The sequence below is a fragment of the Salarias fasciatus genome, chromosome 19 (genome assembly GCF_902148845.1).
Source record: "Salarias fasciatus chromosome 19, fSalaFa1.1, whole genome shotgun sequence".
Taxonomy (NCBI): Eukaryota; Metazoa; Chordata; class Actinopteri; order Blenniiformes; family Blenniidae; genus Salarias; species Salarias fasciatus.
In genome coordinates, this window is record NC_043763.1 from 17,004,288 (window position 1) to 17,032,263 (window position 27,976).

At 44.7% G+C, this 27,976-nt stretch overlaps 1 protein-coding gene across 1 annotated transcript; it reads right to left on the reverse strand.

The window, feature by feature from the left end:
• pdss2 (prenyl (decaprenyl) diphosphate synthase, subunit 2) lies at window positions 1-27,975 on the reverse strand. The gene is made up of 8 exons (XM_030117569.1): window positions 27,528-27,975; window positions 21,002-21,136; window positions 15,798-15,996; window positions 7,984-8,055; window positions 7,044-7,217; window positions 5,190-5,321; window positions 2,566-2,601; window positions 1-208 (listed from the first exon to the last, which is right to left on the reverse strand). The coding sequence occupies exons 1-8, from the start codon at window positions 27,773-27,775 to the stop codon at window positions 53-55; spliced, it is 1,152 nt and encodes a 383-aa protein (XP_029973429.1). The 5' UTR covers window positions 27,776-27,975; the 3' UTR covers window positions 1-52.
• Between the last annotated feature and the right edge of the window lies 1 nt (window position 27,976).

Below are 27,976 nucleotides of genomic sequence, written 5' to 3' on the forward strand. Positions count from 1 at the left end.
AGTGTGTGTGTGTGTGTGTGTGTGTGTGTGTGCACACATGTGTGTGTCCAGGTCAGAATTTGGTGATGGCGGAGGCGATATTCTCCAGGGCGGCTCGAGCCTCGGAGGAGGGGAAAGCCTGGATGGCCTCCAGAGCCCTGTTGCTATGGTAACAGCACAAGTCCACCGCCGAGCTCACGCCTTTCTCCGACTTCACCACTGCCAAAAGCTGCGGAGGGATGGAAAACACACAAAACACACAGTTTGCCGTGAGTGCCGTGCGGAGAAAGTTAGCCTGCACTTCCAAACTGGAGCAACCTTTTTTTTTTTTTTTTTTTTAAATAAGAGAAAACAACAATATAAGTGCGTGTGTGTGTGTGCGTGCGCGCGCGCACGTGTGTGTGTTTGTAAGCTGCCTGCGGTGCAACTGAAGGCAGATTACCACATTTAACTATAAAAGAAAAAAAATTGGGGGTTGTTCAGGTTTAGGATTCATTGCTGAGTGCTCTATTTAAATATGCCAGAGAGAGAGAGAGAGAGAGAGAGAGAGAGAAAGAGAGAGAGGAGGAAGAGAGGAGATGCCCTGCACCTGATTGGTCTGCGGGTGTTACCCACACAGCTCTCCTGTCTTCTCACTTGACTAATGATGGCAGCAGATTGCAGGACTGGTGCACAGCCAGGTTCTGCCACAGTCCAGGTAATGAATTGAAAAGTGCACGGTGCGGAAATAACATTTTTTTTCCCCCCCCCACCAAACCACATTGGTCGTATTTGATTTGGCTGACAAGAAAAAAAAAAACAAACAAAAAAAAACAGGTCTGCACTCATTTTGCATAAAATTTCATCTCTCTGAGGTATTGTCAACTGGAGTTGGAAATGACTTCACACATTAAGCTTTAGCATTAGCTGTTCTCCTAACTCTCTAAACTCATTAATGTACAGGCACTTCCTGCGATGCGTTCATGGCCGAAGCATTGGCTCCCCGTCACGGGAGCAGACTGCTGGGTTAGCAGTAGGAGCATGTAGGCTCCACTCACGACAAAGTAGGAAACATCGAATCAATTTTGCTCAAACGTCAAGTCTAAGTTTGCAGACTGAGTAAATTTGGGCTTCTCTTTGTGCCTCACTGCTTCCTTGCTGCTGTGTCGGGACATCTCTTGGCTGGGGGCGTTTTTACCTCATGAATACTGAAGGTGGAAAGCCCGGAAGGCTCGTCTTCTTAAAAAAAAAAAAAAAAAAAAAAAAAAAAAAGACAGGAAGAAACACTGCAGGTGTCAACCTGCAGATTATTCTTTATCCTCACCCATTTCCCTCGTACTCACCTGCTGCCCCTGTGCTGCCCTGCTTTAGTGTAACGTTCCCACCTCTTTCCTGTAACGCACGTTCAGCTACTGAAACTGTCGATCAATTCAAGAACAGTTCTTTAAGGGAGGGATATGCAGGAAAGAAATATCTCTCCTAGACATTTGTTGCATTATTGAACAACAAAATCTGGATGTGAAACAGCAGCTATGGCGTTAACAGACTGAAAGGTTTTATTTCTCTTACATTTTCCACTTCTTATATTATCTGTTTTTTTAACCACATTAGATGAATTTGCTTGAATTTATCTACAAGTGGTGCTGTGCATGGTGATTACGACTCAGTGAGTGGTAGAAGCTATCGGCTGACCTCAGGCGAAACCGCTGGGTCGTTTCCTTGTATTTTTATTGTTTTTTTATTTGGAATTGTAACTCGCTCAGATAATACCCATATTGCACTCCTCCCCTCTCTCCAAATGATCAGATTCAGACCCCATCAGGTTCCACTTGAGGCCGACGGACTGATGGACTGAAAGCGCAGCAGCACAGAAAGCGAAGCTTCTGGAAGCTTTGGCTGTCATTCATCAGCGGCGTGGGGATGACTGCACTTGCTGAATCATGTGGATTTGTGCACAGACGCACATGTAATTATTCTGAATCCCCATCTTTGCCGCGTCACGCTCCAAAACCTCCCCCCTCCTCCTCCTCCTCCTCCTCCTCCCTTCGTCCCCTCAAACTTAAACTTCTCTCGGTGTCCCTTTTTTCGGCAGGTCTGCTGAAGGAGATTCTCTCACAATGCCACTGTCTCAGAGCCTCAGTGTCTCCTCCGCAAATAGGCCCCGGTAACTAATCCTTCCTGCTCTGGTTTCAGACGGGACCAGATAACTCCCCCCCCACACACACACACTCACACACACACACACCTCATTCACCTCCCGACACCGCCAGACCCCTCCTCTCCTGCAGCCCGGCTGTCTTTTTTGCACCCCGGTCGCTCCCCTCCTTGCCTCGCACGTTGACTTTGGAAAGCTGGCGTCTCAACTTCGATATAAGTTACAGTGAAAAGACATCCCGTTTCTCTCTGAAGGCTCCGGTAGCGGCGGCGGCGGCGGCAGAGCGCGACGAGGCGGGGGACGACTGGGCGCACCACCGTTTTTCTGATCATGTGAAAGGAATGGAGCAACAAGGGCTGCTGGGAAGTTTTTGTACCACCGTTGATTTAAGAGCAAGAGTTGATTATGAGCCGAGTGAGGAGGAAAACTGTTGGAGCACTCATTGTGCTTACCTGTGAATAATCAAGCTGGTTTCTTAAAGTTGTGGCCTTGAAAAGAAGAAAAGAGAGAGAAAAAGAAAATCAGAATTTTTCACTGAGCCTCATGCGCTCACAATTTTCTCTGCTTGGCTCCCAACATGTGGTCCAATCACAACCTAAAGCGACATTTTCTCACCAGGGTACAAATACAGCCCCCAAATAAAGCTGGTGCTGGTGAATTGGAGGCAAACAGGTTCACTGAATGCAGAAAATGATAATTCTACCTCTGAAACAGAATATCTCAAACTGTCACTACCTTCAGAAATACTGCGCCTTGGGTAGTTTCTTTTATTGCAATAACAGTTACAGTGTCGCCTCATGGTGTGATTCCCAGTCGAAGCCTTGCTAATGGGATTTTTGCTGATTCTTCTCAGTATGAGATTTATTCCTGCACTCTGCTTTCCCTCCACAATCATAAGAAAATGTTGAACAGGTGAGTGTGTGTGTGTGTGTGTGTGTGTGTGTGTGTCAGCCCTGAGATGACTGTCTGGGGAGTGGGATTTGAACCTTTGAACCTCTGATCACAAGCTTCACCGCTTGCTTCTCTGACCTCCAGAGACATGTAAATGTGAATAAAAGAGTTTTACAAGCTGGATGCAGGCAGAATGATAAAATCCAGCAACACTGCATGACAGATGGATGACCTGAAATTAGGCATATTTTGGATAATTTCATTTCCTTCAGGTACGAAGGCAGATTTCTCATTGAATATGCTTTAAAGATGCTTTCTGCTCCACGGAGACCAAAGTAAATTCACATTTTTCACTATTGTTGCAGCCACATTTAGAGAAATTAAGAGTGATTTTAAGTTCCAAACTAATTTTGTTTCAATCCATACTTCAGCAAACAGTTTTTTCTGGAGAACTAAAGATGTTTGCATTCAGTAAACTTAATGTAGCAGCTTTTAACTTGACTATCTTCTTATTCAACAACATTGTCTGGATCTGATCATATGACATGGATCACATTTCAACAGTGATTATTTGATAAAAAACAACATATTCAAATACTAAAGAGATTTTCAACTAATTTTTTAAAAAACTTTGTTATGATTACATAAATATAGTAATGTGTTTATTTTGTCTTATTTTTCAAAGATCTGCTTTTTTTTGTCAGACTCCCTTGAAACATTCAAAAGCACGACTTGTTCTTTGTGCAACACGAACTGAGGTAGTTATTGAAAAATTAATTTCCTTCCAAACAGTAGTTATAGAAAAAAAAAGAAGAACATTTCCAGAGGTAAAAATGTCTTTCCTCTTCATCTTCTGCAGGTTTCTCAGTTAAAAATTCTGCAAACGAACCAGAAGTTTTGATGGAGTTTAGCTTGATTGTTGATTCTTAGAGTGGTATTACATTGTTTACATCCATTAAAATCAACCTATACTGTACCAACTGGAGTTTCATCGATAAACTGCAGGGTATCATGGATTTGTGAAACCGCTGCGTTTCAGTCAATAGAAATGCAGCAGAAGCACAATACGGTTGAAATCTTTGCCCTCCATGTTTGAAACTACTGTCACAAGTAAAAACGCACACCGAGTCAAACGATCAAACACATGCTTACATCTACATGACAGATTATTTCCAGTTCCTCGGATCGCGGACATGTTTGCAACACAAATCCTGTTTGGAGGCAGTTCGAACGTGAAGCCAGAGATCGTGGCAAATATTTACACGTCTATTTTCTTTAACAGCCTGTCTTAATCCTAATTAAGCAGCAAAATCCAAAAAAAAAAACGCCCTCTCATAGCAGATGGTTGAAAGATGTGGTGCCATGCTGGATTAAGACGGGAACAAAGTTAATTTTACCATCGCAGACATTTCTGTGCGTTCGGGACACCGGTTGGTTGCATCGTTTTCTGCCACAACTGAGCTGAGAGAGGCGCCCGGTCGTCACGCGCCGATTCATCCAAACACTCACCCATAAGGACTAGCGCACAGCTGCAAAGTGCTTGGCGATGCTTTATCTGAGCCCACAGTGACCAAAGTCAAGGGTTATACATTTTTTTCCACATTCGGTGACAGACTGAAGGCTTCGCCTCACAGACATCAGCAATTCAGCGATTCTTTTCCTTTCTGGTGTTTAAGACCTTCAATCAGACCCAGAGCATGAGGTTAAGGCTGATTTTTTCAGTTTGATTATAAGAAAAATGTCTTTCGGCAGCAATAAAACTCTCATTTTTGTAATTTTCAACCTTGTCTTTATGTGACTTGAATTTTGCATCTTGCAGTCTCACAGTCGCCCCTCTGTTTTCCATTATTACTCATTCTCATTACTCATCCTAACAACTGACGATTTTTTAAATGGTATTTGCTTTTAATCTGAATTTTCACCTTGCAGATGACTCAAACGCGGACATGAACGCTGCTGCACAGAAAATTTTAAATCTTCCAAATCAGAACCCGGGATTTTAGAACATAGTACCTCCTGCACGGTTCTCTGTAGATTGATGTAAACCTGCACAAACTAAAGCTGATCCAGAGCCTGAGGAGCTGTGATGTGGTCAGAATTGCTGTTGAAATTCAAATCTTCACACAGAAGCTAAACGAAATCCCTGGAGCTGCCGCTGTGGCGGCGCGGGTTGACCTCGCCGTACCTGCTGGAGCTGCTGCTGCCACCTCTCCGGACCGACGATCTGGCGGTGGAAGAGCACCGGGGCGCTGCTCAGGCTGAACGACTCGGGCTCCCCCGCGCTGCTCTTCACAAACGGCTGCAGGTCCGAGTTCAGCTGCGACAAAGAGGACGCACGTTCTTGAGGAAGGAAACCGAGACGAGGCCGAGGCAGTCGTTTTCGGCGAGAGAAGCAGCCCTTCCTGACGAGGACGGTTCTCCTTCAAAGACCTCATTGGTGTTTCCTCCCACGCTGAGATCCCCTGCAGCCGCCGAGGCCTGCAGACAGGCAGCTGCAGGGAATCTCAGCAGGAGAGGACGCAGTAATGCAGCAGCCTGAGTGGGATCATTACAAATGACTTCTGCACAGACACCAATAACATTCGTTAAGAAACTCTCAAACTTGCACATATATTATGTAAAATGCTCCCATCACTTTGTAATAACTTGGAAAAAAAAACCTCAACCTTCCTCCTGGTGTTCATGTCTACTTGATGGACTTTTATGTAATTTAATGTAGGATTGTTTTTCCTCCTTGTGTGTTCGGTTTTAATGCAGGAAACCGAGGCATTTCATTAAAAGACAAACGGAGGTTTGGCTGGGTATTCGTCAGATTCTGCTGCCTCGTTTAGATCAGAAACTTTCACATCGATTCTACTCCTCATTCAGCCTGATCACCGCGGGGAAAAGAACAAGTCGGTCAGGAGGGAGGAAATTCCAGTGAAGGGGGGGAAAAAAAACCTCAATTTGAGCTTTAAAACCTCCAAAATATTAAAATTTAAGCACAACGTTGACCCACATGCAAAGAATATTTTAGACTAATATGAATAAATAACAGATGACGTTGTTGGGATCATTATCAGCTGAAGGTGTTTTTCCAACGCAGTTTACTGAAAGTGATTTAGGTCAATATAGGACATGTCCTGGTTTTCTGGACTGAAGGGTTCCGTGTGTTGAATATCCACATCTTGCTCAGTGATTATATTTCGAGGCATTTGTCAGAGTAGAACTTTAGTGGCTTTTTGGGAACTTTTCCAAAATTCATCTCGAGCTCGGGTTTGTTAGTCTCAGGGTGCAGAGGTCACAAGGCGAGCGTCCTCAGTTGGCTGTTTGAAAAGTTTATTTTCTGTCAGCCTCTCAAACATATGTTGAAAAGATTCATGAAAACACATCGATATGTGGAAAGCTGCAGGGAAGACACGCTTGTTCTGCCACCCGGAGTCAGTCCTGGGTCACTCCTAAGTTCGTCTCTATGTTTGTGTGTAAAGATGAATTTTGAAGTTATTTAACAGTTTTCAATCAACATGAAGACAAACTGTCCAGGATCTGAGCTGCCTGGTGTAAAAACTCGTCAGCGGCTTCTGCAGCCGCTCCCCACACGAAGTACTAGCTAAGATTTCCCATCCGGCGATGCCAACTTTCCCCAGATGGATCATCTCTGAATGTCAGCGTTTTTACAAGAGCTCAGTGTTCTTATTCTGATTTGATTTTCTGATGAGATGATGAAGTGGAATGGTTTAGTCAAAAGCGTTGCTGATGGAGCGAAGCGGATTAGCACTTTAGACTGGCGAGTTGTACTAACTTTCCTCGGGATTGCGGGTTTATTTCCTGTGACTTGGCTTCCTCCTGCGAGCCCATGGAGCACTGCGAGTTATTGCATGAGGCTGTAATATAATTGCAGTTGCCTTTTTATTAGCTGCTGGTTGTTGACATTTGAGATCCTGCACTTTGATATCCGCTTTCACTGACTTATGAGTGAATAAGCAATTTCTTTGGGAGACAAAAGTGTCCTTAAGACAATGTTGAACGCTCCAGGATGTGTCCGACTGAGATGTCTAACCTTGTGGCCCAGCGACAGGTGCTTCCCGTACTTGTAGGCCAGCCGCTGCGCCTCCTTGTCGTGCTTGACCAGCTCCATGGCGGCCTGGCAGCTCTTGGCCAGCAGCGCCCCGTGGGACAGGAACGCCTGCTCCTCCCACGACGCCACGTCCACGCCGCCGGCGAGCGCGTTCTCCTGCGAGAGCAAACAGGGGCGGACACCTTCGGCCTGAGCTCGCACTGCGTCCGCTGTGCCGCTCGGCGAAAACAGAGCCTCCTTGCTTTTGGCGATTATTTATTTTTCGCTGTGTTGTTGAATAACAGCAGATTGAAGACAGTTATTTCCTGAAGGGCTTCAGCAAAACGGAAGAGGCGGAGGTATAGCATGAGCTAAAACATTTTCTCATCGAATCTGCAAACGCTGATGAAATCCCGTCGTGCCACAGAAGAGACAGAAGGCTGTGTCACACAGGTATAAATCAGCTGGAAGATGATAAATGACATTTTGATTGTGAAAAAGGAAACAAAGTGATACTGTCAGAGCTGGGGTGATACTTCACTCCGAGTGCTGTTCAACCAAGAGAAAACGTTAATTAAAGGCAGTTTTTGCTCACTGGGATCTGACAGCAGTGTGGTCAGTCTGACTAGAGAAGGACCGTTTCATTCATTATTCATCAGTATTTTTTTTTTTTTTTTTAATTTTCTCTCATTAACAGTCAGCTGGCAGCGCCTCTTGTCAGAACCAATCACGGAGAGGCGTCTACCTTTCATCCCGCTCACAGCTGGAGTCAGCTTCTTGGTCTAAACTTTGCAACTCCCTCCCTTCTGCGGCTGGAGATTTAATTCTGGTACAGTACTCTTACTGAATTCTCCCTTTTTCTCTAACAACACATGATGTGAAAGAGTTTCAAACAATTACTGTGAGAGCTTTGATTAAACTTGCACAGGAAAATACGACTTACTTCATTGTTGTTATTTTCATAGTAGATTCCTTGAACCAAATCTCCGATGGCACTCGAAATCATTTCAACCACCTGTCAAACACAAAGACAGAAGAAAATAAACTGGCATTCACTTTTCACTGAGGGATGCTGAGGAGGGAGCAACAGAGCAGCTCAAATAAAAGCGATGTCCGGCAGATCTGAGGTGCGAAAGTATAAATCCACTGATTTATGTTTTCAAGAAGTATACAAATACACAGTTACGGTGCGTACGGATCCAAAAATAAATAACCTTAAGAAAGGTGAAAACATCACGATTCAAAAAGGCACCTAAACCCAACAATGAGTCTCGTATCTGACCGAGACAGTGAAAGGAATTTAAACACTGATGGCTAATTTAAACAGTACCCAGAGACACGCATTTATCTGGAACTCATTATGATTACATTCAGAATAAATGATACTCATCTTCCGAGCGGTTATCGGCACAAAGGTTGCGGATTCTCCGCTTCCTCTCTCACCCTTCATATCTCTAAATGACCTTATGGGGTTTTGGCATTATTCAGCCCATGAATGCAAATGCCTGCCTGTTTCCCACACAACAGATGGTTTCCATTATAAATCACTGTTTATGCTCGACACATTGCATTTGTATGATTTGGCCTTTGAACGGCAGCTTTCAGTAGTTCTTTGTAACATTATGTCTCATCAAAATTCAAAATTCAAACATGTTTTTCTTTTTTGACATTATTCAGGGGAGAATAAAACTAAATGCATTAGACACAATAGTATAAAATCAATTTATTTCAAGACAAGTGTAAGTCAATTAACCAATGTCATACGGATTTGGCTACAAGTCTTTTTGGTCACTGGATTTCTCTTTCTGAATTGATGGGGTTCAATCTGACAGATTATCACAGCTAGATAAAATCAGGCATGAAAAAAGATATTTTCTAGCAAATCTATGCTTCAAACTCCTTTCTTTTTCAACAGGACTTTGTTCGGCGCACAAAGCAGAGCCTATAAAGCCACGGTGCGGTGAGATTTCTGTGTAAAGACCTTGGCTGGCCGGCACAAAGCCCTCACCTCAGTCCCATCGAACACGATGATTACCTGCATGTGAGTTCAGAGCCCAATTCAATGAATATCTGAGCTCAAAGTGTCAGCACTTCACTGGCTGGAGGAGAGTGGAAAGAGCCAGTGGGATACTAAAAGAGACCAAAAGGAAAATTTAGACCTGCTTCACCGAAGATGCTTGGAAGATTTTTGGTTGCAGCCGTGTCGTCTTTGCGAGTCTCAGCCAAGGTGAACTTCCTGCATCTGGATGTTTTGGTTCCCACTGTGAGCCAGCGAGTCGAAACACACCCCCGGCCTCTGACAGAGCCGTCTGAGCAAGACGCCGACTGATGGAGAGCTCATCCCATGACCTGGCCTCTGCATCCCCCTGACCTTTACCAAACTGAGATGCTTTGGACCGAGTTGGACGGCAGGTTGGAGGAAAAGCAGCCAACAAACGGGCGAGTGTGGGAAATCCTTCAAGGCTGCTGAAAAGCTGCAGGTGACGACCTCATGAGGCTGGCGGAGAAAACGCCAAGAATGTGGAAAGCCGTCATCAAAGGGGGGAAAAAAAAAAAAGGGAAGCAAAAGGTCACATCTTAAGCGGTGCGTTAACAGGATTGGCCTGCACAACAGTCGGCATGTCCAACAGGAGCCTTGCATCAGGATTTGCCTCCGGCGCCGATTCAACCCTGAAAAGACGCAGATGGAGACGAGGCTGATCAAAACTGACACGCCACTCAGTTCAGCTGTGACATCTGTAATTAAAAACCACAATTTCCCCTCTGACTGAGGCGCGGGCAAACGGCGCCGGCATCCGAACAGCTGGTCTGGAGAATTAATCGGAGGTGAGGCGAGCTGGAGGCCAGGTGAACTGCGACCGGGCTTCTCATTAGGAGCCCGCGGGGGTCGGGGGGGGGCTCCTGGCCATTTCACCCAGCGCATCCATTATGCTTTATATTTATAGAGGAGTCCGGTCCGAGGGATCGGATCGGGTGTCCATCCATTCTGAGAGAACCTGGAACTGAGCTGAAAGGCAGATGGCGGGATGAAATGTGAGGGCGTCCAGAGAGCAGAGGGGGTTAACACGATTTTTGGAGCGGCGATCTGACTAAAGGGTCCTCGTTTTCTCAGATTCTTCTCGAGATTTTACTTTTAACCTCCGAATTTTCAGCATGAAAGAGGAACAATAAGACGGTAACGGCATCTAAATGTGCAAAGGGATAATGTTTTTGGTCGTGTCAGTCAGACAGGACACTACACAAACATTCAAAATCACAAAAAAATAAAAAAAGGCATCTCACAGTGCTTTGTGCCTGATTTGTTAGGCTGCAGTTGCCCGTTTTCTCTTACAGGGGGCATGCATGTCCCAGCTTACAGAACCACACCAGCCCCTTTATCAAGCCTCACATGAGAGGCTTCATCTTATTAACTCATTATTCATGTCTGGACCTAATGAAAGGGCTAAAAAAATCAGAAGTCAGACCCTCCGGACTTCATCCGCAGCCGTCAAACGACGCGTCCGGAGGAGCCCGGGCCACGCCTGTTACAGTTCACATGAATGAGGCTAAATTTAGAGCTCCTTCAAGCTCATGCCCAGACATCCTTGGGGTCATCAGAAAACTCCGGCGACGCCTGCCGCCCCGTCAGCCTCGCGCTGCCCCTTTGGGGTAACCCAATCCACCGGGGGAAAATATTGAGGAAACCCGAGCCGCCGCCCACAGACCTGGAAGGACAATGTGCCTACAGTATTACCAGATGTGGTGTCTCTGCCAGTGCCCGCCTTGGGAAGCAAGGGGCCAGAGGGGGTCTTTTTTTGGAAAGTATCAGATAAGCTATCCCCCCGCCTGCCTCTTACTCCATTCCCAAATCTAGCCGGATCGTGTTTTGCCGACAGGTCTGCGAGAGGTGCGGGTGGAGGGGGGGAGAAACCAGAGCTCCGCGGCGAGATTGTTTTACAGTTTATACAAGTAGCAGCACAGGTTTCTTCTCAAGGCCACGACACATTATCTCCATCGCTCTTAACTGCCTTTAAACACACACACACAAAAAATAAATACCGCTGATGAGGAAAAACTTGAATAGACGTGAGAGCGAGTCCAGAATCAGAGAACAGAATCACAATCAGCTAACAGCAGACTGTTGATGAGGAGTCAGTGCACGCTCAAATCAGCTGTTAGAGAGCTTTAAATAACAGGCGATTAACAGGTTCTGATTGGTGAAAGACACATTCTAACTTTTGTGAGCGAACGCGTGTGCCAAGCTTGAGGAAACTCTGTCAGAGAATTGCCATGCGTGTGTGAAAAACTATTCAGAACCCCACAAGTCATCTCTGGTTAATGAATCTGAAATACCTTACATCCATACAGGAGCAAAGAATCACTGTTATCATGAACAGCTCCTGCTGTCCTGAAATACTTTATGAGCAAAAACTTTACGGATGCAGGGATCTTCCAGTCACTGTGAAGTATTTGAAATAGGATGATATTCAGTGGTCGGTATTGGAGGTGTTTCTTTTTCTGTTTTTAACTCGTACAATTACGCTTTAATCCAACTGTTACCTCGTAATTGGAGCCAATACTACCTGTTTGCAGGAGGTCTTGGGAGGCGGAAATAGAGCAGTGATTCATCCACACCAGTCGGGGGTAACGTGATTGTTTCAGCTGGTTTGATACAAAACTGCTGCTTCTTGCAAGAGAAAGATTCTCAGAGAATGCTGCTGAGTGCAAAGCTGAGCCAAAATAAACACAACCTAAATGTCACGTTTTCACTGTTCTAGAGGATTCTAGAGCTCGACGCCATTTCATATGTTTATATATTCGGACACGTGGTCAAGCGCACAGATTAATACTTCACTACTTTATGATTATTGGCCTCCAGAAAAATACTACACCCGGTTGTTTTTGGTGCTGTAAAGTAGCAGATGATTGATCTTTTTTTATTGGAATTTCATGATAAAGACAACAAAATTAACATTTAAAGAAGAGATGTTGTGAATGAGTGTAAACACAGTGGATGTTACACTATTATCACTGAGAAAATAAGATCTGGCAACATGTTAGCATTTCTTCCCTTCAATAGGAGAACAGTGATATTATTTCTAACACTTGGTTTAACGGGACTTCATTATATTAAACTTCAGTTGTTCAGCCACATTAATAAAATGGCTTTCTCTTAAAGGACATTGCAGAGCTCAGCTTCACTTCTCAAATGGGAGGTTAAAAGGACAGACGACGGTCAAAACAATCCCGTTCCTGTAACTTCAGCTAAGTAGGATGGACTCATCTGTGCTGTTAATATTAATCTAATTTCCCTGGTGTTCATGCCAAAGAGAAACACATGGAAAAAAAAAAAAGAGGCTGAAAATCGGAGCATCAGCAGAGGCTGTGGTGTGGTTTCCCCCCTCGGTTCATCTTGTTTTGCTAACCTTTTCAAACATGAGTAACTGCTGGCTATCGGGTGTCCATCTCTGTATTACCCTTAAAAAGTTCCACTTCGGGGACGCTTCCTGCGGTTGCTTCGGATTACCCTCTTCCCCCTCGCGCGCGGTTTGCAGGTTTGTTTGGGGGTGTGGGGACGGAGAAAACAAGGTTAATAGTTCGGGGCATTGCTGCGTGGTCATGAGGTGCCGGCTGAGTGTGGATGTGTTTGTTGTCACCTTGAAAACGAACCGCGGTAAAAAGCAAAACAACGCTCCGAACGGCTCGGTTCAATCGATGCCAGCTCGCTCAGCTTGGTCACGCACTTAATGTGATTAAATCATCGTTACCCGGAGCCATCAGCGGGGCCGCCGTCGTACCGCTGGCTGCGTGTTTTTCTTCGTCTTCCAGGGAAACAACTGGATCAATTCCATTACTGTGATTTGTAGCTTGGCCACAGACCGACAATTATCTCTCACAGTTCTGTTACACAAAAGTCAATTAGCACTGTAAAGGAAATGCCACACCTTTAGAATCATCTTTAATTCATGAAGGAAATCACGGCCTCTTCTCGGCCCTGTTCTGTTTCTCAAGCAACGACCACCGTCAAAACCTTCTCCATCTTTTTTTTTTTTTTTTTTTTTTTAATCGGTGGAAACCCGGACCGTGTGAGGTGCCAATGGAGCGGCAGGGAAGACGATAAGCGCCGATTCGGTTGATGGCGCGGGGAAAGACGAGAGGGATGGCGATAGTGGTGGTGGTTATTTTGATCCACTCGCACAACCGCATTCTGAGAGAGCGGTGTGGTGACAGCATCTGTCAGCGCGAGGTTACCAGGCTGCGCGGCAGATATGATCTGTGGCGCGCGTACCGTCGCCACACAAACATCACAAAGTTAAAAACTGAAGCAGGAGGATTCACGGGACGCACTCGTCAGAATGCAATACCAAAAAGAGAAACGCAGACTGGCGTCGTTCAGTATCTCTGGCGATCCCTTTGTGAGATTTTGAGATTACTGTAAAATCTACAGGAAGCTTTTGGGATTTCTCAGACAAATGAGGAATCATGAATTTTATATTGCATATGTATGGAACCACTTGTTGCCATGTTTTAAATGAATAGGTTATCAGAGAATTCTTGTAAAGTCTGATAAAAATATGGATGCGAACAACAAGTAGTCATATTTAATGGTGCATTTACCTGCATTTTTGTATTGGGAAAAATTGGGGGAAAATGAAAACGCAGGTCTAAAGATGACGGGGTTTGTGAGTAACACCGATGCGGCAGTATCCATCCACCCATTTCTTTTTTTTTTTTTACCAATTTATTATATCTGTGCAAATTTTAATTTCCATTTATACAAAGTTATACAAAACAAAAAATTGAGAACAGTGAGAACAAGTGGCATTTCGGCAATATTATACAGTTCCAGTGTTTTTCTTTATGTTCACAAAAAAAAATCATATGCATATTCTTTTTTTTTTCCTCTTTATACGTGTCTTTACATCCCACACGACATTGTAAAACAAAATGTAGCATTATATTCTTCTTTCAGACTTGGTTTAGCTTGTCCAACCAAAGTGGTCATGTACTGGTGCCCAAATATCATTAAACTGTTTGATGTTCAGGTGGAGTTGAGCTGTAATTTTCTCCATATCGTACATCCTCTTCAGACCCTCCTGCCACTGCTTAAGTGTCGGAGGTTGAATTTTAAGCCAATATTTGGTGATCATTTTTTCTTGCCACTATCAGTAAAAGTTGTATTAATTTAACTTGTCCTTTTCTTAAACCATTCACTGGTGGAATCCCCAATATACACTGTGCCAGTTCAAATGACAAGTGACATTTTGATATCATTTTAATTTCTCCCACAATGCCCCGCCAGAAAGGTTTCAGGATGAGGCAATCCCAGAAGATGTGTGAGTGGTTACAGTTTCTCCAGCACACATTTGGTTTATTCTTGTTAAACTGGAACGTGATAGAGGGAGTCCGAAAAAACATCATCATCACTTTCCACTCAAACTCTTTCCATATCGGACTGTGTGTTGTTTTGTGGCAATCTTCGCGAGCTTTCATCCATACTTCGTCTTCAATAATCATGTTCGCCTCTAATTCCCACTTCCCTTTTATGTCAAGGGAGTTGTCCATCCACCCATTTCTTAAACCACTTTATCTAGACAGTTGTTGCAAGGAGCTCAAACCCCCGCTCAATGCTGAGAAGAGGTTAGATTCCATTTCACCGTAGCCTGGTGACTATGCAGGAAAAAAACCGAAGCGATGTTGGGAAGAATGAATTCTAAAGTAACAAGCCATCATGAAGTCAGTTGGGATTTGCAAATTAATAACCGATTACTTTAATAGAATTTAATGATGTAGTTCCAACAGCCAAAGAGCTCTAAGTTGCTGTTGTCTTCATGGTTGTTATTTTGTTAAACTCCTGTTTACCGAAGGAGAGCCTCTTTATCCCCGAAGCAACTCGGTTTCCCTGACATGACATCAGTCTGCAGCCACAACAAACATGCATTAGCAGTATTAAATTAATAGCTTGCCTTTCAAAAGGCGGCTTGCTGCCGTCTACACGCTGCTACTTCAGCTGAGCAATTTTTGCTGCAGCTTCTTCTCACAGTCATTAGAAATCCACTCCTTTCAAAAGGCGCTAATATCGAGGCCGACGCACCTTTGGCTGAACCAAATGAGTGAATCTGTCATTAGAACGACCCTCACTCTGCCAGGAGCTCGGTTTTTGTGTCATAGCATCACACACAAAACAGCTCCGTGCATATTATGCTGGGAGCCTGCACAGAAGGAGACAATTAAAAGTCATACATTAATTACTTTTCCAATTAACCAAAGACTTGCTTTTCTCTTCCAGTAATTAGTTGAGTAACTTCACCATATTTTAAAGGACAGGTCGGCTAACTAGTTGAAAAACAATCATTAGTGAACACAACACCAGGCCGAAATAAACCCAGGGATCCAGAGGTCTTTAATCACTTTGTGGTTTTATCTGGGGTCTGAGACCTCAGGCTGGGAATCGCAGGACTGTTGTGTTGAACAGTAAGAGGATATCTGGGAAGGGCAGAGCAAAATGTGTCCAGAATATTCAGACAAAACAGAAAACACGAGAATACCGCAGATTAACACTCGAATGTATGACTGCAGGGACAAATAAGAAGGCTGAACAGCAGGGATTCAGCTCTGAACAAGCCAGAAAATACTTTCCAAATATTAATCATACTCCGTAAATTCCACTACCAGTGGGAACCCGGCAATATGTTATGATTGCAAACGGGAGCTGCTGGCCTTTGGATGTAGTAAGTGTGAAAGCGATGAAAACTGACTGGTGTGTGAGGACGATACCTTAGTGTTGTTGAGCTGTGCCAGGCCGGTGCAAGCATTGGCCAACAGGAAGTCCCCGCTCAACACCGCCATCTTGTTCCCGAACTGCATGTCTTTGAGCGAGCCGTCGGAAAGCGTCCACTCTTTCAGGTTGACGATCCCGCGGTGCACCAGGAACGCGGTGTGGATCAGCTCGGTGATTTCTGCCAGGTTTCTCTGACTACGAATCCGGGAAAATGAAAAAAGAAAGACAGAAAGAAAGAAGGAAAAAAGATAGGGGGAATAAATGTAAAAATCACCAGCTTTGTCGTCAACAGCTTTTAAAAGAGGTGTTCCCGAGACTTGACAGTTAGAGAGCTTTTTGACAGGAACCTTTTCATTGTCTTTATGTTGGTGTGATATGCAGGTGTGAGGACTTGCATAGGTGTGTGGATCACAAAGGAATCAATCAGGCCCTTTCTTCTGTCTGACAAAAGGAAAAACCATCTATTTAGTCAATAAAGCGATCATTTTCAGATGGCGAGGTCTTGCTTTTCGGCGGATGGCTGGGAAAGCCACAGTTCACTGAAGAACATGGGGAACATTTCCTGACTGTAGACCCAAAATTACATCGTATTAGTTTCCCTTTCTAAATGTGAATCCTCTATAGCAACAATTTGGATTAAACCCTCATAAAACAGGGCACAAACCAGCAGACACATGTCAGGCATCTGAGTACCGAGAATGTCAGGGATTGTGCTAAAAGAAGGAGGAAAAAAATAAATAAATTAAAACTTATCATTAGCAAATAACAGCTATTCTTGATTATGAGGAAAGGAGACATAAAAGTGGTCTTTGAATAGCTCCTTTCAGTGCAGCCTTAGGGAGGATATAATCAAATGTTGATTCAGTCATTGGTGGGGGATAATTAGGCCCCTCTCCATATGGAAGGAGCTCGCCACGCTGCGACGGGAGGGATCCATCCAGACAGGGTCGGGTGCGCTGATAGCCACTTACGACCTTCTTTCAGCCGCTGTGAGAACCTGATGAGCCGGTCGTCTGCCTCCAGCTCCAGCCGCTTCCTTCGCACACACACATATGCTCACGCACACACACACACACACACACACTTGGAGCCAGGTAATTGCCGTGTTCGACGTCGGCGTGGAAAAGATGTGATTAAAATTCAATAATGTCATCTATTTTGCCTCTCAATCACACCCATTGTCTGCTTGGTTTCTCTGCTCGGTGACACAGAGCAACAACACCGGCGCTCCTCGAATGAGAGTTAATAAGTTCAGGTTTTAAAATGAGAGGAAATTAGCGGATTGACAGCAGCATGTTCTGTCAAGGTGCCTCGCGGTGATGGCTCCGCTCGACAGGTTCTGGAGAGAACGCGAGAGAGAGAGAGAGGCAATGAAGAGCTGCCAATGATTTCGGGGGTCATAAAAATAACGGTCTGAAATTCATTCAGAGTCCAAAGTCAGTGAACTTGTTTTCACTGAAAAAAAAAACAAAAAACGGTGCAATTGTGATAAAGATACATTGTAAGCTGGATATGTGTGAAAACCAACGTTGCTATGAGTCAAACGTATTCATGTTCATGCTGCATTCAGGTACAAGAGTCAGTAGTATCACTCATCCATGTCTCAGCTCAGAGTTTGTCATTCATTCATTCATACTCAACATATTTTACAAAGTTATTAGAAGATGACAAAGTTCTGGAGTAATAAAACTTTAAAAATTCGCATGAATGAATTTCATTTATGCATCGTGATGTCAAAGGCTGTGACGGCCGCCACGGAAGGTGGCGCTCCGGTGTCCTGCCAAACAGGGCTGGAGATTGAAGAGAGATCATGGAATTGAAGAAAAACCCCACACAACCACTCGAGTCAAGTCACATAATATTTGCTAAATGTAAAAAGACAAATAACATTCATCCACTTCCTATATTGTTTTATCAGATTGCTATTTGCCTGGGGCTGGAGTCGATCCCGGCTGTCTGAGACAAAAGACAGGTGATCCCTGGAGAGGGGGCCGCTCCATCACAGGGCAAATACAAAGAAACACTCAGTCACACATATAGGAAAATGTTTTTTTAATCATTAATAAACCTCAAAGAAATGTTCTTTTAAAACTGTGAGAGAAAACAGGGAGAACATTCAAACTCCAGACTCCACTTAACCAGCTGACAAACTCGGCTCCTCCGATAAGGAAACACCAAGAACAAATATTTTTCCTTCCTCTTTATTGATTTGAATCGTTTATTCAGATGCTCCTCGTGAGTTGCGCCCTCCACGCGAGAAGAGGAGCGGCTTTCTTCTTAATTTCGCACCATTTGAAAGCGCGCACGTCCTCACATCCCCAAGCCGGCTCACTTGATGAAGAGAAGACTCAGAACGCCATTAGCGTGGCTCGGTTTAGCACCTTTCTGACCTTCTGACAGGTACGGAACTAAACGAGGAGACACAAAAACCCGCATCTACTTTTACAAAGCTGTGCCTCCAATCTAGCAGTCCTGATCAGAAGCAGTGGAGCTTGGGGAGGAGGAAGGGAAAAAAAAAATAAAAAAAAAAAAGAGAAAAGAAAAGGGGGACAAGGGGGCCGGTGTATAAATAGCTTTGGTGCCCAGTTGCATAGCAACCGATGCCATCCTGCCGAGGTGTAACGCCCCTCGCCACGCCCCTTGTCCTGACTGTTCTGTTCCATTTTCCTCCCTCCGCAGTCTGCCTCGCCATCAAACACATCCTTGCAGATCTGAGTGCGTCCCTGCGTGTGATTTTTAAAGAGGTGGCCTGTCCGTCAGGCGCCCGCCGACTTGTGCTCGCCGGCACGGCTTTCATTTGTCACAAGAAATTAAGAGGTGTGGTGGGTGCGAGCCGGGCTAGCTGTGAGTCTGTCTGTCTGTCTGTCTGTCTGAGTTTCTTTCTTTCATTCTATCCATCTATCTATCTATCTATCCATCCATCTATCTATCTATCACGGTGGTGCTTTGGTGAATCATCAGTGTCAGGCAGCAGAGTGGGAAATGTTTTACAAATGCTGCCTGTCAGGAGGGAGGAGACCATCCCCCGGAGGTTTCAATCACCCTCCAAACCCGCCCCACCCCGGCTCCCTCCATCCCTCCATCTCGCCATCAGCAGAGGTGCTAATGAGCCCAGGAGGGGTGGGGGCAGAGAGAGAGAGAGATGGAGCAAAATAGTGCAAATGAGGTGATCAAGTCATGCTGCGAGTGTGTGCGTGTATGGGAGAGTGAGTGTGTGTGGCGTGTGGTGTGTGTCCAATCCATCACATGAGTGAGGGAATGCTGCATGTTGGATTCGGCGTTCTGGTGTCACAGAGATGTCGCTGCCAGGTCGAGGGACGAGCGAATGTGGTCGGTGCGGCGGCGGAACAGCCTGGGGACAGAACTTGGGTGGCGGCTGAGGAGGAGGAGGAGGAGGAGGAGGGGGGAGACCGTGGCGCTGGCGTTGGTGACCCACCCCCCCCCCCCGGTTTATTCCAATTAGTTCTACTATCAGGATGTTACTGCGCCGACACGGCCGTTCCCGCTGCACACGCGCGCCCCGTGTCAGCCTGCAAGAAAGGGGCCTTTCAGACGCCCTGTGTGAAGCCACGCCAAACACAGCAGTCACTGCTGGGAAGTCCGCTGGCGCACGCTCAACATCCCTGCATGCTGCTGGTCAGAGGAAGCTGTGGGAGGAAGAGAGCTACCTGAAGCCGTGCATTAACAACCGCCTTCGACGCCAATTCAGACCCATTTCTCAGGCCGTGTTCAGAGTTTAGTCGGGTTGATCCGGAATTCACAAATTCAGCTGGAGCAGGCTGGGGCTTCGATGACGATGTTCACACCTCCACTAATAGACCACACCAGCAGTTACGACGCCACAGTTCATTTTAATGAGTGTGGACACAGTTTAAGAGCGTTTTCACACTGATGAAACCAGACCGGGGTTTTTCATTTTCATCCAGGGTTGGATTCGTTTGGACAGGCGTGAAGATGATAACTGGATCAGAAAACAAACGGACAGAATTTCGAGAAGTTCTGAATGAAGTCTGGAGCCTTTTCTAAGTGGTTTAGTGTGACCCTGTATTTCTTGGGTGAGTCTTGAGCTGTTCGCATCGTTGTGCAGGTTCTGCTCCCAGCCTGCTGGCGATGGGCTCATTCTGTGTTCAGCTGCACAACGTCGCTCTCCACTAAATCACACGTGACGACGAAAACGTTTTGGTATTGAAACAGATGGAGAATATGGATGTTGTCCAAAATTCTATCACATCAGGAGTCTGCCGGCTACTGTTTCTGAGCTGGTGTTACTTTGATCAAAGCATCATTTTCTGCAGCATTGCTATTGGATGAGATTTCTGTGGTTGCATGGTCGTGGCATCGGCAGACCGGGATGCTGTCTCACTTTATGAAATTTAGTCACGATCAAAGATGTCGTCTGGTTACTTATTTTCCTTCTAAGCAGCCAAAAGTTCACACTGTTTATTCAACTGAACGGTGACTCCAGATCCTCTCAGAATATCTGAAGAAAGTTGTGGCGACCAGGTGATTCTCTGATTTTCCTACTGCCACCAAAACACAACTTCCAATTTTAAACGCTTCTTAATATTTTGGGAATTGCGAAAAAGAACCGAGTATACATTTTCTCAAATTAGCCACAAACTGAATACAATCTAAATCCTCCCACCTCGTAATTGTGCCCGTTTTCCCTCCACATTCTGTCTGATTTGCAAGATGATGTAGTGCTTCATTTACAGGAATGGATATGGACGATAACCACAGAGGACAAGATAGAATTACCTGACACCGGGATTTTATTTCACTATTTATCCTTCAGCAGCCATGTAACAGGGACAAAAGTGGCATCGACTTTCTCGGCCTGCTTGCCACGCACATTTACGGCTCCGCAGTGCAACTCTACAGATGTTCACTGCCCACTGTTTTCGCCACAGCAGCACACGCATGACAACAGGAGCCGGTGTGTGAGCTGGAAGCCGTTATATACACACACAATTACAAGTAAAGTATTTAACATGCTGCTAATGTTGATTAATGCACCAGCTAGAGATGCAAAATAGAGGGAAAAGTGATTGATGCAATATGCAAAGAGGCTTTTCAAGGAGTTTTCAGCATATGACCTGCATCCAAATATCAAATACAGGCCTGATATCATGCAAACTATATCAATTTGACATTTAGTCCAAACCATAAAACTGAAGTCACAGTTTTGGGGGTCATTCACCTGGGGTAGATGCCGCTGACCATGTCCTGAGGGTGGAGGTCAATGGCTGCGCTGCTGGGCCCGGCCGCCTTGGACAGGAGCAGGACGACCAATCCCCTCATCTGAAGGTTGTTCTTGCTGTCGTAGACAAAGCCTCTGAAAAAAAAAACAAACACAAAAACTTCAGAAATCTGTAAAAAGAAGATGCATTGCCGTATTTGGGTGAATATACTCTTTCCTGGAAGCAGCATTAGCTTCTATTCCAAAGTGTCTAAATGCACATAAAATTCACTGAAGACAAAAAAAAAAAGGCATGGTTTGAGTTTTATTGTAGTCCTCCAAGTTCTTGGGTAAAAAGGTGTCTTTTTAGCTGCTAAGATCTTTACTCTGGTCAATTATTTGTGTCCATTAAGTTGAAAGCAAAGTGTATCGCAACTTAGTGGACAGAGAAAATAATTTAGCCAGCTCTCTCTTTTAAACTGTACTTTAGGATCTGCCCTGTATTTTTATAGATGTGTTGGGATTTGATTGGCTGACAAGCCCCCATCAGCTGAAACTGATATCTGAAGCAGACGTAACCGTCGGTTCACCAACCTGGATATGCATTATCCATTACACTGAGTAAATACTGGGAAAAGCCTTTTCGCCCACAGGAGGAGAAAAGGAAGGATGTTTAAAAACCCAAATAACTTTGACATGTATTTTACATTTTAAAGAGTCATTAAAAAAAATGTCTGCATCTCTGCATTTTTACGTTCGGGAGGATTATCAAGAAGCGCAGAGGGGAAAAAGAAGAAAACCACAGGATGATTCCACCACGTTCTACCAACTGTCCATTAAAAAGCGACGGCTCCTGCAAATCAGCTTAATGCCACACGATCTTCTCTACGTGGACCTGAGGTCTTGGCTCGGCTCCCTTCGGGTGCACGGTTACAAAACTGCATTTTATAAGATTACTGAACTTTAATTAATCGAGGATGGCAGAAAGAAAGAGGACTGTAATTGATCAGTCTTTTGCTGCAGGACTGCATTTTATTTTTATTTTTTTTTTTGCTTTGGGATGTGAAAACTGAGGGGTTTGCTCACACCCATGTAGCCAGCAACGTTTTGACACAGTCGGAAACACACACACATACACACACACACACACAGCGCTCAGCAGTAACTGCTTGCGTGGTGGGCAGATTAAATATCTTTTTACTTTCCCCGGGGACCGGTTAGACAGAGCACCTCTAATCCCGTCCCTATGGGAGCCCCTTGTGCCATGAATCACACTCTCGTTAGGGGCTCCGAGGCAGACAGGCGGCCACGCCTCCTCCTCCCCACCACACTCGCTGCTCGATGCCCAGACACCGCCATCGCAGCCACCCCACCTCCACCCCCTCCCTGACCCACCCCTGCACCACAGGGTGAGGAGGTGGAGGGGGAGGGGCGGCGGCGGCGGCGGCGGCGGTGGAACCCGAGACAAGAGAGTGGATGTGAGAGACGGTGCATGAAGAGAGGGAGGGGACCGGGGAGAGATGGAGGGAGCGCAGGCCAGATAGAGGAAAAATGACTGAAGAAATACACAAGAGAAACGACGGAGAAGGAAAAAAAAAAAATACCCTGAAGCTTTGTTCCACCTAAACCCCCCCCCCACCCTTACCTCCCAAAAAAGCTCAAAATTATCACATAAAACACCTCACAACCCATTTCCACAAATTTATGACACAGCCGACTTTACGCGGGGCTGTCTTTCATTACGGCTGGTGGCGCTTTTATTTATGGTCACTCTAAATTTTTACTCAGTTTGAAAAACAGTTGCCATGCTGGCGAAACGCAGCGGTGCGGCCCTCTGCTCCAATGGCGAACGAAAAAAAAAAAAAAGAAAAAAAAAAAAGCACAACTGAGGAGAGAAAATGATGAAGCTGCTCTTCACTTGGGGAGTCCAGGTAGGAGCCAGTGGCCTGAGGGTGGCGGATGATTAATATTTATGTCACTAGCCACACCAGCACACATCAATCAATCACGACCGCCCTCCTGCAGAGGGGTGGGGGCAAAAAGATGATGTGGGGGGAAAAAAAAAGAGAGAGATGGAGAGACAGAGGGAGAGGGAGAGGGAGAGAGAAAGAGAGAGAGAGAGAGAGAGAGAGAGAGAGAGAGAGAGAGAGAAGAAGTGCTGTCATTTTCAAGGGTTGTGAGCAGGTCACCACGCCTTCTGCTCTGCAATTGCAGTGCAGGAATTCAGGAACTTTGGCCAGGATTTTTCAGGAGCTGGAATTAATGCATGCAAATGTACGACCTCTTCCTCTGTGTCATAGCGAGCCTTCCTCCGCCTTAATAAGTGAATGGAGGAAAGTGCGCAGTATGTCGGTGCTTAAAGCAATGCGTTTCTGCCGGGTGGAGGAGATACTGTAACCGATTACAGTCACAATAGCTTGAGAATACCCGACAACAGTTCTGTCTGACTTTCAGCGCCGCATTCTCACATTTCCAAAAGATCTGATAAAAATCCGTGTCTGGCTGTAAAGATCCTGAGATCAGATTTCTATTACGAGTAAAGACATTCAATACTCAATTTTCTGCTGAAATTTAACCTGTCATAGTTATTTTAAACAATAACTCCTTAATTCAAAAAAATATGCTACTTTTTGTCCATATATTTCAAAATACAATCTATTTAAAGCACAATTTCACACCTCAGAAAATGGCATATTCTGTCTATAGGTCAGCCGTTGAAAATGATGTGTTTGAAACACCAGAACAAACTGACGTGAAACACAAAGTGGTGAGATTAGAGTCAATGGCGTGAGCTTCACTCTCACTGAGTGAGAGGTGACACTTCATCTTTACTGATCATATTTGACTTGTTTCATAAGGCTCAGCCAGTGATCTAACTTCACTCTATGCAGGAGGAGATACGTTTTACTCTGATCTGTGGTAAAAAAAAGAAAAAAAAATCATTCATCTGTCTTTTTCTTTTTTCTTCTGCTGTACAATGATACCAAAATATACCAGATTAATTGTGAATTGTAGGACGTAAAAGGTTGTTTTTAACTCTTTGGGTTTCTCATTCGAGAAAGGCTTTAATGCAGTAACCTTCTTTGTAATGATCACACTATTGATCAAGATGCTTCAGGACCATCTGCGAGCCTGCAGAAGAAAGGTGAGAAAAGGAAACAGAGACCAGCAGAAGGGAATTCAAGTCCAAGTCAAACTCTCAAGGACTGTCCTTAAAGCAAGTAAAGTTTCTTCTCTTGGGCTGCAGTCCCCCTCGCTGTAACTCCACACTTTGGGCAAAGTTAGCTGAGCTGCAGTTTTTGAGAATGAAAGGAAAGGAAAAACCGAAACCCAACTCCACGAGGGTCTGCCTGTCTGCTATTGTGGATATTTTTATCTGCCGCGCGTCTAATGCCGAGACACAGTGGGAAATACGAACCAGACAACCCAAGCTGACAGTGAGGAGTCAGACTGTCAAGAGGTCTGCTCCCGCCCTCCCCTCTGCTCCCCCCTGCTGCTACAACACCCAAATGGATTGTCATATCAGATTTAGGTGTATAGGTTATTACACCCTTGGGCTCTTGTTTCCAACACACCCGTCCGTATGGCTGGATAGAGTTCGAGGACTCTCTCTTCTCGTTCTCTTTCCCTGGTGCCCCAAGTTCCTGATTTCCTTTGATAAAACATAAGAAAGGCTCCGGCTGCTCCTTTGATGATGTGATGGTCTTTTAGTTCTGCTAAACATCTGTGGTCCATCCTTCCTCTGATGCTTTGAGAATTCAGCAAGGACAAACAAACTGGTTACTGTTTTTCGGCCTGTGAAACAAATTTTCTCTCGCGCAGAAATGCTCTTGAATGCAACTATTTAGACACTCAATCAGGATTTCTCCACAGCGTCAGTAGAGATCTGCGTCTCTGGCATCTTCCTCAGGCATTCAGCTGTGTGTGCGTGTGTGTGTGCAACCTGTTACAGATGACCTGCTCCAGCAACTTGGCTCATTTCAAGAGACATTCTAAAAACTCTTTGTACCGGTTCAAAAAGCTTCTTTCCAACAGTTTCATAATGAAGGCTTCATGATCTGACAGATTTGGTGGCGTATAGCTTTACAGTTTGAAGTGCACTGCTTTATAATAGAGTATAAACACACCAGAGCCGCACTCCTCCAGGAGATGCTCTTTGATCTGGATGTTAGCGCTTCTTGAAAGAAAGATTTACGAACTAAAGGAATCAAGAAGCAGCAACAAAACACTTTAAATCAACTACCATCATGCACACAGGGCTTGTAAAGGGAAGCCACGGTACTCGGGGTAAAGGCGAATGTTGATGTCATTTACAAAACTGATGAGAAAAAAGTTTTACTAACTGTTAATAGCAATAGTTCATTTGTTAGCAGCTCTTGAACTGCCTTTATGTACAAGAAAGTGATAAGTAATTAGCTCATAATACTTCAGTAATTAAAACTGCAACACTAATTTCATTATTGGATTCAGTTCACTGTCAAATGCAGCAGCCGTGGTGTTACAGTCCTTCAGGTCTGATCCAAGAATCACCTCTGACTCTTTGCCTTATATTCCCAAAGAACTGGCAGCAGGAGGCACTTTTGGTGCCATCGTTGCTCCAGAGCCTGTTTAAATGCATTAAAAACAAAAACCTGAAGAACCAAGAGATCATGGAAATGGAATAATGCGGCATGCTTTATCTGATTATGACATATCTGAATATCAGTAATGAAAAAACCAAAAAAAAAAAAAAAAAAAAAAAAACAAGCAAACAAACCTGCCTTTGAGCATGTACGGCCTTTTATTTGAGCTGAACAAGTGAACTGATTCATTTGTCCAAGAAATCAACCGGAATTAAGTCAGCGTCACACAGCTTTATGCAGGACCAGTTTGGAACATTCTGGGGGATTCTTTAGAGCAAAATCAGCAAAAACACTCCAAACGGACAAGCCTGAACATACAAATCATTCACTCTAAATGTAGTCCGGCTCAATACCGCTGCAAAAAAACATTCTAAAATATCGACATGCAGCCTCTGATGATACAAAGCAGGAAAATGTCTCAACTGATCTGAAGTGGTCATGTGAAACTTAAAAACTGAAACTTGCAAAGGAGCTGCTGAGTGTGTATCGTGTGTATGGATTCCTATTGCTCGGCTGTAGGAAACAATACAAATAACTATTGATTGTGATCAATCGTTGTTTGGCCTGTTGAAGTGAAGGTAGGAAAGGAGATACTAGGAATACCTCCACAGGGTCAAGTTCGATTGTGTTTATGTCTTTATGGACATGAAGCAAATCTGCTGTCAAACAACACTGAGTGAAGTGTATCTGGAGGCCATCTCTGAGGAAATCCAGGAGTATGCATTGAAGTCAACCACCAGGGTCAAACTATCCAGCTATCCTCTAACTGTGTCATTCAGCCAGGGGTCACAAAGAGCTGAAGCCTGTCAAAGTCAACATGGCTTGAATGCAGGATAAAATATCAATAGATTACCATACAGTCACAAACACACACTGCATTTTCAAGTCACCAATTGACCTGACATTCATGTTTTTAAAGTGTGGCAGGCAGCTAGAGTACTTATAAAATAAAAATCACTCTAGCACAGGTAGAAAATGAGAACTCAAAACAATTGAACCAGTCTTTCACTATAACACCGATGACTGTAATGTGTAAAAAAAAACAAAACAAAAAAAAAACACTGGAACCATAAGAGGAACTTAATGCCTGTTGAAACCCTTACCTTTTAACTGGAAGCTAGGGTAATTTAAAATTAAAAGCTGATTTTCATCATGACAGAGAGCGTATTTCAGAAATGTAGAACCACATAAACTGTAGTAACCGATTACTTTTATGGAATAAGTAACTTTCAGGGTCATTACTAACTACGGAGCGGCTGTGGTTCAGTGGCGAGACCATTCGTCTCACAATCGGGATGTTGTTAGTTCGATCCCTGTCTCCCCCTGTCTGCATGTCAAAGTGCCCTTGGGCAAGATACTGAACCCTAAATTGCCCCCAGTGGATGGATTGAGCGCCTTGCATGGCAACCGCCTCCACTGGTGTGTGAATGGGTGAATGCCATAATGCAGTGTAAAGCGCTCTGGGCTCTGTCAATGCAGTGTAAAAGTGCTATATAAGTGTAGTCCATTTACCATTTATGTTAAGCATGAAAACAACTGAAGAGCTGTCAACTCAGTTACCTGAGCATTGTTATTAATCATGTAGCCTTTACAGATTTTGTTCAATCATTCCTCAAATCACAGCAAGACATGCCACTATCAGCACCATTAACAGTAACTCTTCAGCCGTTTTCCATTTTTGATTGTCATCATGATTATTCAATGATTGTCAAGAAGATCTACTGATTTAAGATCATCGTCCTCCGATAACTTCAGCCAAAACTGAAGAGTGAATCTGTCAATAATCCACCCCACCCACTGTGCTGACAGCTCAGCTGTGAAACTAAAATACTACAGTGATGTGACCATGACCATGTGCGAGTGTTTACTGATGAGCAGATCGGTTCAGGTGAACGGTAGCGGGTGGTGTTGAAGCATCTCGTTACCTCGCAGTGTTGAGCAGCGGGTGCTGTGTCCCCACCAGCTTCCTGACGTGCATGGCAACGTTACTGAGCTCGTCGCTGAGCAGGCAGCGCAGGCTCATGAAGGAGGTCGGGTACCCGACGATCTTCTCCGCGTCGGACACAACTTTGCTCCAGTTGGACGAGCCGGAGCTGGAGAACAGACTGAGCGTCCTGCGTCCTCGACTGGACGAAGCCAAGCGGGACAGCCGCGACCACGTAGCGGGGAACATGTTATGAACTCGTACTCTTTAAAACAGAAGCCTACAGTGCCGCCATCGTTTCATTTAAATGACTGCTGACGCGAGGAGACTTCACTATGGGCTGCCGCGGTCGATCGCGGTATTTTTCTAACTTAATGAGCTGGGTTAAACTGACATATTGAGTTTGAATAACCTGCAATGTTTCACAACACACGACCTGATGCTGGGAGC